Source organism: Malus sylvestris, chromosome 17 (assembly GCF_916048215.2).
Source record: "Malus sylvestris chromosome 17, drMalSylv7.2, whole genome shotgun sequence".
Classification (NCBI taxonomy): Eukaryota; Viridiplantae; Streptophyta; class Magnoliopsida; order Rosales; family Rosaceae; genus Malus; species Malus sylvestris.
The window spans coordinates 17,657,619-17,669,620 of NC_062276.1; the positions used below are offsets into that span (position 1 = coordinate 17,657,619).

Here is a 12,002-nt window from a genome sequence, read left to right on the forward strand (position 1 = left end):
AGAAGATCGGATGAGATATAGAGGAAGAGGAGTGAGAGAAAGAACTGAAAGAATGAAGATAGCGGATTGGAGGAGTGACGAAAAAAGTAAATAAAAAGTAAATAAAAAAAGAAAAAAAAATGGGGAGAGAGATAGATTTGGAGTGAGAGGGTGAGGAATGAGAGAAAAGAAATAAGTGAATTTAAGTTTAAAAACTCTAAAAACTTACTTTTTGTATTTTTAGATAATCGACTATATTTTTTAGTTAATTTTGATTTCAATTTTTGAAAATAGTTCTACTAAACAAGTTTTTAAGGTCTAAAATTTGAAAATTATTTTTGAGTTTAAAAAATTGAATTAAGTAAAGTACCAAACATAATCTTAAAATTTAACCCTCCCTTACAAACTCGCCAAACGACGACAGCCCCCTCTCCCCCACCCCCCCCCCCCCCCCTCCCCATCTCTCCCTACCCTCCCACTCCCTCTTCCATCAACCTCCAAAAGCAGCAGGCCACTTCCAAAACTAACGGCTCTCTCTCTGAACCGATGGAAGCCGACGCAGAAGACACCAAGTCCCAATTAACCCAAAACCAAGACCCATCGACGCCGAAGCACAAGCACAAGAAGAGGAAGACGAAGAAAGCCACCGTACCAACCATTCCAACCGTCCAAGCCGCCGTCCAAGTCTACCCGGAAAACCCAGAGTGGCCCATTTCTCATCTGGGTTCGACCCCACCAAGAAGCCAGACCCCAATTCGACCAAAATCGGGCTCTTTCGGAACGCCAACCGAGCCAAACGGGTCGAGCTTGTGGTGCACCCGGATGGGACCAATGTTGATTTTGTCGGGACTAGCTATACTGGTGCGGCCACGAGTGACCAGTACTGCAATTATGCGCTTGGTGTTCTTGATAAGGCCACTCAGACTCTGAAGATTGTACCTATTGTTTCTAACAAGGTAATTGCTTTGGGACTGTTCGTTTTTTGTTGGGTTAATTTCCAGTGGCTAGTCGACTTTAATAGTTTGTTTCATTTTCGTTTTGATTTGTTTGATTTCGGTGATGTATTGATGTATTGATGTAATGAAGCATTGAAAAAGCATTGGCATGAAGTTTACATTTGTGTTTTGTTTGTTTCATTGCTGAGAAACATTTCATCGGCGGCATTGCTTTTGTTTTTGCTCTGGTTTGGGTTTGTAATTCGAGGAGTTGGGGACCTTATTATTATTTTGAGTATGACGAGCATAGTTATTGGATTGTATACTGAATGCTCTTCTGAAATGGAACTGTGGTTATTAAAATTGCAAAGAGTCCGATTTGAAATCTCGGGTTTAATTCATATTTGTTATATATGTTTATATGAATGTATATAATCTCACATTTACGCTTTGGTCCAATGGAGTATAACGTGAATCTGTGTGTGTATTTATCATTGCTTCTGCTTTGCAAGGAATGCTGATAAGCTTACTTGGGATGCAAAATTTCAGTTATTTAGATTAGAACCAAAAGTTAAAGGGTATAACTACTCTGATATGGAACCTGCAACTTCAGCGGTGGGAGAACTTACTGCACAAGAGAAGGCAGAGAAGCAGATGCAGCTACATACTCTATATGGAACAAAGAAGTCTATTAGGGAGGTAAGACCCTATTATATTATATTATTTATTTATTTTGAGCTTATAAGTAAGGCATCAGCACAAACATTTTCTGATGATGATGTGGTGTGGTGGAGGTATGGCGGAAAATCCTTGAGTCTATTAAGAATACATTAGAACTTGTACTTGAATCGAGTAAGATCCATTAGAATTTGTGCACATGTACATAACTAACATAGAATTTGCTTCAACTTTATTCTTCAAAAGTTAATGCATTATGCGGTAACCAGTCTGCTTGTTTTGAGAAAACATATGAAGTATTTAAATAACTACATGTTTTGCTGCATATGTATGAGCAATGTTTATATTTGTTTTACCGATTGTTTTCTGTATGACTGCCTTGAGATTTTTTCTAGTTCAGTTAGAGAGCTTCTTTGCAATGTTAGAGGCTAGTGTTGAGTTTTAAACTTAAAAGATCAAGGGTTGAAGAGGAATGAAAAAGAATTCAATATAATGACAAGAAACAACCATTGGGTAGCTATAATGTTGGTGAGGGTACCTTTCACATTATTCCTTTTATCAAAAGTCGAAAATGTTAATCCATAAGTGCAGCAAAAAAGACATGGTAGGGGTAGTAGCATGGGCTACGTGTGGTTCAAGATACTTGCAAGTTGCAACTGGGACTGTCTGGGAGTTCCTGTACAGTACTATATATCAAGCTGAGCGTAGCATGTTAATTGAATTTCCTATAACATTGCAGAGTAAGAAAATGCAGTCCTTGAAGCAAGCAGGCGGTCCTGATTCTCTAAAGGATTTGGATGCCAAAATTAAACATCTTGTGGTAAACAAGGAGGCTCTTGAAAGTGCTGAAGCCCAAAGCTCTCGCCATATCCCACTATTTAACGAATCTGCCACAACTCCCGAGGAGGCTTATCCACTAGACAAGATCATCATCACAGGAGAGTGGGATGACGTCCAAGATATTTATAATAAATTGCAAGGCGGAAATGAAGTTAAATGGGATGCTTTCCCAAATTTTGTGTTAAATAAAATCCAGAAGTTGAAGAATATTCGGGTAAGAATGCAAAAATGGCTTCTAGTGTCTGAGAGCATATTAGTGAAGAAGATATACCTTGATTTGCCATTACACTATTATAGAATAATGCTAAGTTCATTGATAAGGTCTTGCATACGCCCGATCATCATTTCTGTTCTATAATAAGAGCATAGCAAATCATTTTCAGTCGATTGCAATTTCAAGACTTGAGGGGGAAAAGGCTAAAATATAAAATGAAAAATGCTATATTGCATGAATTACTTGAATTTACGCCAAAAATTATGGTACCACTTTTCTGCATGATATACATGAATGGACATATCTTGCCATTGAAAGTTCCTAAATTTCATTCTTGTGCTGCTCTAATGTTGAGACTAAGAAACGTTAGTAACTGCAAAGTTTATCTTTTGTATTTCATCCGTTGATGTTTTCCTGTAAATGTCGTTATCTAACAACTGCAATGGTGGAACCTCCCCGTTCAATCTAGAATGAGCTAAAACTTTATGTTGTTCCCTCTTTTCTCGTTTCATTTTCACGGTGAGAAAACAGAACATTAATCTTCGTTGACGTGTTGTCTATGCTTGTAGGTTGAAGAGGAGAAGTTTAAGCTTGCTTGCATTTGCACATATATTACACATCTTATAAATTTCAAAGATCAGTATACCATGGATGGTGTTTCCTCTGCAAAGGGCCACAGAATCCCAAGCAGTCTACGCAATAAGTTTCTTAACATATTTGATCCGGCAGCAGGTTCAAGAAGGCAAACCCTATAAAGAGAGAAAACAAATCTTCTCATTAGTTATGTCTTGGTGCTCACACTTCATGTGGACGCGTTCCAGACAGAGTTGACAGATATAGCAAAGGATCTGAGAATGGGTGAAGCAAATGTGAAGGATCATTACGAGAACCTGGGTTGCAAGTTAACTAAAAAAAATGGAAAACCAGTTGCGATTCTTCCCGTCCCTCTGAAATTTCCACAAGAGCAGCGGAGGCAGAAGAAGGGCAAGAGATGATTTGCTTGGTTGTATCTTTGTTCTTTTGTTTCTACTGCACGCTTGGATTTCACTGCGCTTGTCTGGCACTAATTTTACAGAGTTTGGCCTTTTGTTTTTCTGGAAAGACATTTAATTGTTGAATCTTATTGCAGTGTGCTCTTTAGGCATGACAGTTAAACGGAGCAATGGTCTTGAACTGGAAATCCGTGACTATTGTCCTGAATTTATCACAATTTGTGCAGCAATGGGCTTTTTGGTTAACTCTGTTATCATCGTTGTCCATTTCTTGTCACTTTAAACCCTTTATTTTGTATGCAATATCTGACGGTTGTGCTAAAAAAGAAAAAGACCATTGCTCTAGATTGTGACAAATTCAGAAACTAATACTCAAAACCTTTAGTACAAAGACCAAAGTTGAGGGACAAATGCTCCAATTTCCAATTGGCATAGTCTCTTAAGTAACTAGGAGTCAAAGTCCTTGGTGTCAACCTATGTTGCACAGACACGAACACCGATACAGCATGTTATATTTCATATTAAACACAATACTTCGAATTCATATTTAATTACTACTCATTTTCCAAAATAAAATTAAGCAACAAATTAGGTTCAGGTAGGGAACTCTTATAGATTTTAGTTTTTATATTTCCATAACTGCCCCCAAAATGTTTTTTAGATTTACAAAAGGCCCCTGCGATGTCTTGACCGTGTCCAAGCCGTGATCAGAGCGTGTCCAAGGCATGTCGGCGTGTCTGACACTCCGATATTTCGGAATTCGCCGACACGCCGATAATTTGGAGTTTTGAAGTGTCCTTGCAACCTAGGTGTGAACCTTAAGTGATGAGGGAGAGTAGATAAGTTAAAATTAAGATGGGTCCAAAATTGGATTACTCTAGAGAAATGAGAGAAGCCTCAGAACCGAAACAAATCCGAAAATATACACAAAGCAAGCACATTTTCACACAACCGGTATCTAGAACTCCGGCACAAACCAGAAAAACACATGACATTGCGTTACAGTTTCTACACAAGTAGATGGTAAACACAGATTTTTATACTTGTACACGCATTTGAGCCCACGAGAAAACCACCACGCTGTCTACAGATTTTTCAGATGGTAAGGGGAGAGCCAAAACCATACGACGTGGGGTGAATAGTTCCCTCCGAATTTTAGGTTTTGTTCTTGAACTTCCTTTGAGCTTTCAAGTCCACCACAACCACAGAGATATTGTCTTTGCTTCCCTTCTGGAGGGCTAGGGTTGAAAGGTAGGCAGCAGCTTCCCCAGCTGCCGGATCAACTCCTTTTCCCCTCTCCGCAACAGGTGTAACCCCATTCTTTTTGTGCCACAGCAGAATGCGTCTTCGAGCCACTTCACAAGCTTCCTCATTCGTCATAACATCCCATAAACCGTCGCTAGCTAAAATAAGGCATTCATCGTCTCTAGCTCGAGGGACAACCATGACTTCTGGTTCTGGAATTATCCATGGTTTCAAATATCTATCCCCTGTAGGTCGATAAGAAGAGTACAACGATGTTAAGCTCGTTATTTAGTTTAACATATAGATGGGAAATGCTAATAGAAAACTGTAATCCATTTGTTGACAAGACTAGACAAGCAACTGAATGTTCGTACATATTGTGAACACTCATGGTAAATCATTACAACTTTTTTTACTTCCTACACACCCCTTATTAATTTCTATCCTTTGATCTTCTTCAATTCATTCAATCCGATGGCCGAAAATTGAGGGATGTGTGAGAAGTAAAAAGGCATGTGTGGGTAGCACACCCCTATTTTATATCTTTTCGATTGGATCAATATAAGAAAGTTTACAGTATCAGGGTAAGTATAGACGTACCAATGGACCTTGACATTGCAAGAACTCCAAAAACACGGTGCCCATTCCACTGTATTACCTTGCCACCAGATGCCTCAATCCTTTCATATTCGTCTTCTCTGTTTGGCTGGGAACAATAACAAAAAAGAAAATGCAAATAAATAAAAGGAGATTGGTTTCTAAAAAAAGATAAATTTTCAGTACGCCATAAACACATGCTTACTTTATGGTCGACTGATAATGGTATTGCTTGTTTTCCACGACATAGAACTGCTCTTGAATCACCACAGTTTGCAACTATAATATGGGATGACGAAACTAATGCAACGACAGCTGTAGACCCAACGGTTTCTGGGGCAACAGGCTCAAAACTAGCTTCAGAAGCATCAGCGTTGCTTTCAATGATGCCTCTGCTTACTTTTCCTCCAATCTCATCATCAACCCTCTGAAAACAATTAGTGAATGCTTTCTCCCACTGCACCTGCTGCGTTTCTACCAATATCCCATCACCCGAGTCATCCTTAATGCCTCCAAGCTCTTCAGCTAAAGCCAAATGGAGCCGCTCACTACAATAGTTAGCAACCTGCACGAGGAGACAGAACTCAAATCATCTTCCACCAACGAAGATAATAAGCCAAATGTTTGTACTCTGTTGCGTATATGCAAGAACACATTCATGAAATGATCAAACAGATTGACGTAAAGAACCATGTGTTGCCACCGCAATGCTATTTAATATAGCTTACAGTTAGCGTTTGATTAACTACCAATATGTCTGCACAATAAAAATGTGAAATTGTTGAATGATATAAATCAGATAAATATTTCTCAAATACATTCCATTGTATCAAAATACACCTTAACTTGAATGAATTAAATAAAACATACAGAGAAGACGCACCTGAGGGCCACCGTGGCCATCGTAAATGCCAAAAAAGTGACTGGTTAGGTGGGTCAAACTTTGGCTCATTCCATTATACACTTGACTACCGACAAGCATTTTAATTGGAATGTTGATAAACCGAGGAACAGCAGCAAATGCATCTTCCATTTCCGGTCGTCTTCCACAAATTGATACAGAACCCCAGAGGGGGATACAGTTCAGCTCAAAAACACTCCGGATGCCTGCTTTACTGACAACCTTCTCACCAGTTGACTGGATAAGTACCGTAGAGGTTGTTAATTCAGATTTATCTGATAACTCAGAAGCAGAGCTTACTGCTGCCACAACCCCAGAAGCCATTTTCCCAACAGCCGATTCTACCAAGACAATAGCTTTTGCAACAATATTCCCTTCACCAACTTTTCCAATCTCCACAGCATCTGGCAAGCTTATCGCAGACCCCACCTCTAACGTCAACAATTTTTCCCTAACAATTCCATTAGTATCATATCTAAAGGCTAAGATTTCCTCTTCCTCACTTTCTTGAACCATGATATCATTAGCAACAGAAGTGTTTCCACCATCATCGTCTTGTGATGGCACGGGAACCACACTAACTTTTCTTTCAATATCATCGGAACTTCCTTTACTGCAAGAGACTGACTCTAAAGAAACCACCTTAGAGGAATCCGTACACAAATTTCCCGCGTCTGTTACAAGCTTTAGCCATGTGAACTCCACATTGGCTCCAATGCCAGAACTATCACATACCGAATTACCTAAACTAAGAGTCACTGCAACTGCTGGAGACATGTCTTCCATCAATTTCCTTATCTTTGTAACATTTGACATTTACCTTCAATCACATGGGGTAAATTTCTAGCAACGAACTGGAGGGAAGTTCCTAATTTCGGTCAATATCCCCACTTCCGCAAAATATACAACTGATCCACCCACCAATTCTCTCCAATGAGCAAAATGAAATGGGGTAATCAGATCGGTGAGAAACAAAGGATCTATAACCTCCTAGTGATAGAACTTCACCGGTGAATCGAGTTTCTTATGTAGGGATCTTACCTCACCAAACTCTTCCCCTTCTGGCGGAGAATCAGCCACGAAAAACCAAAACCCTATCCTCACCACCAACCTTTAGATATCCACATAAGCACATGAAAATTACAGCAATCTCACCTTTTTCTATAAATACAACAAAAGAAAGAAAAAGGGTTCATGAGAAACAACCTAGGAAAAAGGAGAACAACCTTACAAGATCACAAGAAACCCAGACAAAGGTGAAACCTTTTTTTCACACAAAACTTGGGTTTTCCTGGATCTAAGACAACTCAGCCTAATCTAAATAAATTGAGGTTGTCTGCTTTACATTTCTTCTCCTTCTTCTCCACCTTATTCCAAGAAACACAGGTAACCCCAAATCATCAACAACCATCACAACAGATTCTACAGAGACAGAACATCATCTGGGTTTGCTAATAATACATGATCTTAATCAGTTCCTAGCCAAATTTAACAAAAAATAATGCAAAAAATAATAAATTAGTGGGTTCAAATTCTTACCAACTGAAGCTGATGAGACTAACTAATCAGAAATCCATGGTCAGTGAGTGAAGATTGAAGAACCCTCCTCTTTCCCTCAGCCAAATTTGCTGTTCTTCTCTCTGGTTCCTGGGGCAATGGAAGGTTGTCCGGCTCCAAGAGAGAGAGAGAGAGAGAGAGAGAGGAGAGAAAGGAAGAGGAGGAGAGAGATTCTTGTGTTGTGTGGGAAATGCTTTTGCTTTTTCTTCAAATTGGGACACGTATACAAGGGGTGTGTGTATTAATGTTACATCACACAGGGGAGAGGTCTCTGTGCGACAGAAAATGCTGAGAGGTGAGGACATTGCTGACACGAAGACAACCACCCACATTGGACTTTTCGTTCTGTGAGACAAAAGACTTTGAGGAAGGGCACGTGTCCGTGAACTTGAAAACGATACTTTTTTTATGGACCAATAATGTCGGAAAGAACTTCACTGCTGAAGAATTCTGCAGCAGGTTCTGCTTACACCCAATTCAAAACTTAGACACGTGTTCAATCGAGATTGGGTGTAAACAGGATTTGCTGCTGAAGTTACAGCAGCCAAGTCCAGTTCAATAATGTCTGCCTACCTACACCAGCATTCCTGTTTGCACGGTAGGACATATTTTTTCAAGTTTAGGGTTTTTCGAGTGGTGTTTCACGTGTTATAATTATAAGTGAAGAAAACGATATATATTTTGTATATCTCTATTTGGAAGTGCCTCACCCGAGGATTTCATGGCTCTTTGACTCGCTCTTAAGGACTGTTCCAATAATAAAAAGATGATCCCTCGCCCGAAGTAAGACATGATTGAAGCCTTTTAAGTCCATGAATAAGTACAATCTGAAGTTTATATCTGATCGAATTTTGACTTGAGAAAATTTTTCTCGTCTTTCCATTCCTCTATATTGCCCTTGAAGTAGTAGTATAGAGAGAGGAAGTTTCCAATTTCTCATATCTGATTTCTACTAGGGGTGGGCACGGTTTGGTTTGGTGCGGTTTTGAGTGAAACCGAAACCGAAACTGAAAATTTTTGCAGTTTAGTTCGGTGCGGTTTTGAAGCCAAAACCGAAATGAAACCAAACCGTTTGGTTCGGTTCGGTGCGGTTTCAAATGGTTTCGGTTTGGTTTTTAAGAAAAAAGTTTACAATTTGCAATTTAGCATATTAATAAGCATTTCCAAGTAGCAATAGGAAAAAGATATTTGTTATGTAAACAATTAGCATGTTGAATGCAGTTGTGATGTTAAAACATGTTTGTGCAACAAAAGAGTATCCCATACAAGGTATAACATAAAACAAGTTGAATAACTTTGAATTCATTTAACGTGAGTGAAACTTTCATACTAGAATATGTGATACCATGCTTCAAATGAGTGGACTTCATTAGATCATTGTTTGACTATTGATAACAAGATTAGTCCACCCTTGTACATATATGTGTATGTGTGTGATGGTATAAAATAACAGAGGTTCTTCAAGTTAATGAACGAAAAAAAATGATGAATGATGATATTCTTGTGTGGTTGAGTCCGTACTAAGTGTATGGATTCTAACAAACAACAATTAAAACATGAAATCTAATATGAACATTTAATTAAATGTTTATTAATATTTGTGGTACGGTTTTCAAAAGCCAAAATCGAAACCAAACCGTTTTCTATGTTGTGGTTCGGTTTCAAAACCGAAACCGTTTCAAAACCGCAAAACCAAACTGTTCGGTGTGGTTCGATTTGGTTCGTGTTTCGGTTTCGGTTTTCGGTTTTAAGTGCCCAACCCTAATTTCTACCACACTTGTGAGAGAAGGGTACCCAATGATTCAACTAGAGGTACCAGATGGTATAGACCCAATTTCGGCTAAAGTATATCAAATGGTGGTACCCTACTTCGATAGGGATTCACCAACATGCATACCATACTTCAGCAGAGGTGCACCAAAATGTATGATTTGCTTTGGCAAACGTGTACCGAATAGAAGCCTCCAACTTCGATTGGAACCTTTCGAAACCTATGTCGCTCTCTGACATCCACTTTCAATTTTGTTTTAAATATATGGTAGAATCAGGGCTTGCCAATGGGTGGCATCACGCCAGAAAGGTGATCCTTGGTACTTAATACCTCAAAGTTCAAAGAATAGGGACAATATTCTCAAATCTCAACCCTGCAGTACCTACTCCCATTTTGACGGAAGAGATTTATATATAAATCTGATTGTGGGGAAATTAATTGTCTGGTTTTATATGCTAACTTCATACCTAATGACCCCTCTAACAACCCTTTCAGACTTATCCAACCTAATTGTGGGGCATGGCAATACTCTATGTTGTTCAATGGTACTAATTTTACCATAAGGGAAGCCTTATATTCACTTCATTTCGGAGGAACGCTTTTGAGGTTTAAGGATATTCGAGAGAACTATTACCATATTGAAACTGATGTAGAAAATGGAGTAGAATTCCTCTAGCCTCCTAGGAATTTATTCAGAAACGTATTCTAGAAAAGATGGTGTGAGGTTGTGAGAATCAATGAATATGATCTATTGCTTTATTGGCAATCAATTAATTTGGTCAACGAGTTAATTGGTATTGAGAAAATTATGGAATCTCGTTTTAGTTAACTTTTGAAGTCTTTATTCCATGCAACTAATCAAGAGGCCTTATTTGGTTAGACAAGAAATCAATATCAATAAGGACTCTAATGTTATCATATAATTTGGCCAATCTCCACTAATCAGTAATAGGATGGATTAATGGGAGTCTTTTCACTATATAAAGGCAATCCCTGCTTTCACAAAATACACTTTCCATTCCAAGGAAACCCTTTTATTGCTGGAATACTTCCATTTGTTGAAAGTAAAAGACTCTTTTCGAAACCCTAGCAGTCATGGCCTTTTCTTCTTCCTCCTCGACATATAAGTTTAGCTTTTTCATGTTAATTTGGTTTATCATATTAGTGATTCTAATGTCTTGTTGCTTTTAAGATTTCAGAAATATCTTCCAGATGGAACGTATGCCGATGGATTACAACCATTCAGGCCCACTATGTGGCTAGCCAATATTCTGGGATTCCAAAGGAATTTTCGCTGTGGCACGAACGTTTGGGACATCCAAGATGATTTGCGATGTGCCATATAAAGCATCCCTTTACCAACAGTAAGGACATTGTACATGGAAGCATACATTGCCAAGCATGCTCACCGATCTTCACTACGCAAACTATTTACTCCTAACTACTAAGATCATTAATAGGCAAGCCAATTCCTCAGCTATGTACTATAACAATCCTTACGGATCCTCCACTTTTTTCGATAACAAATTCAATGGAATATTTGTGAACCAATCCAACCAAAATCAGATGAGTGTGTGAGAAGTAAAAATGAGTGTGTGGATAACATTACCCACTAGTTACCTTAGTAGTAACTTTTAACTGCATATTGATGTCTCAAATCTCAATCACATATTTGTGATTTTGCATTTTTCTAATGAAAGTATTAACAACCTTCTCATTTGAACATTCATTCTCAACTTTCTATTTATCCTTTTCATCCTACAATTTTGCACAACGATGAAAACTGTCTATTTTCTAAATCATCATATAAAGATCATCGTTGTAAAAGATTATTAACTCAAAATTGTTTAGTCATTAATCGATTATCCAACAAGAGTGGTGCTACATACACCACATTTGTTCACCAAATGATGTGTAACATTCTCCACCATGTAAAATTTTCCTACAATTATTTATCAAATTTCAACTTGATTTAAAGTACAAATTTGGTTGGTGCCGCATCATTTAGTGTACGAATTTGATGCATAAATTTGGTGTACCCCCTTCATCCAATAACTAGACGAGCCACATTTTTTAGTTAAAATTTGAAATTACGACATGGTTCAACAATTAAACGATTACATTTGATAAGTTTTTCCTATTTAATTGTTTAAACGGTAACCTAAAAATTTGACAATTCTTATCATTAAAAAATATTTTAATAATGCAAAAGAAATTTTAATCTGAAAATTGGAGGTGGTTTTCTAAATTATCTATTGATTTTTAGTTTAAACTCACATGAAATTTGTAATTA

At 38.1% G+C, this 12,002-nt stretch overlaps 1 protein-coding gene and 1 pseudogene across 3 annotated transcripts; one reads left to right on the top strand and one right to left on the bottom strand.

Moving 5' to 3' along the window:
- Positions 1-415: 415 nt before the first annotated feature.
- Positions 416-3,884, top strand: LOC126611307 (uncharacterized; annotated as a pseudogene).
- Positions 3,885-4,478: 594 nt separating this feature from the next.
- Positions 4,479-8,151, bottom strand: LOC126611303 (protein phosphatase 2C 16-like). Of its 3 annotated transcripts, none has more exons than XM_050279520.1 (5): positions 7,921-8,151; positions 6,364-7,542; positions 5,686-6,045; positions 5,484-5,589; positions 4,479-5,128 (listed from the first exon to the last, which is right to left on the bottom strand). In XM_050279520.1, the coding sequence occupies exons 2-5, from the start codon at positions 7,195-7,197 to the stop codon at positions 4,794-4,796; spliced, it is 1,635 nt and encodes a 544-aa protein (XP_050135477.1). In that variant the 5' UTR covers positions 7,198-7,542; positions 7,921-8,151; the 3' UTR covers positions 4,479-4,793. The 3 variants fall into 3 exon arrangements, with proteins under 3 accessions (XP_050135477.1, XP_050135478.1, XP_050135476.1); XM_050279521.1 differs by having other exon boundaries at positions 6,364-7,823; XM_050279519.1 differs by having other exon boundaries at positions 6,364-7,832.
- Between the last annotated feature and the right edge of the window lie 3,851 nt (positions 8,152-12,002).

Coding starts and splice junctions, on each gene's coding strand:
- LOC126611303 (XM_050279520.1), bottom strand. CDS start 7,197: ATGTCAAATGTTACAAAGATAAGGAAATTGATGGAAGACATGTCTCCA. Junction 5,590..5,685: donor CATTATCAGTCGACCATAAA/GTAAGCATGTGT, acceptor TATTGTTCCCAG/CCAAACAGAGAAGACGAATA. Junction 5,129..5,483: donor TGCAATGTCAAGGTCCATTG/GTACGTCTATAC, acceptor ATCGACCTACAG/GGGATAGATATTTGAAACCA.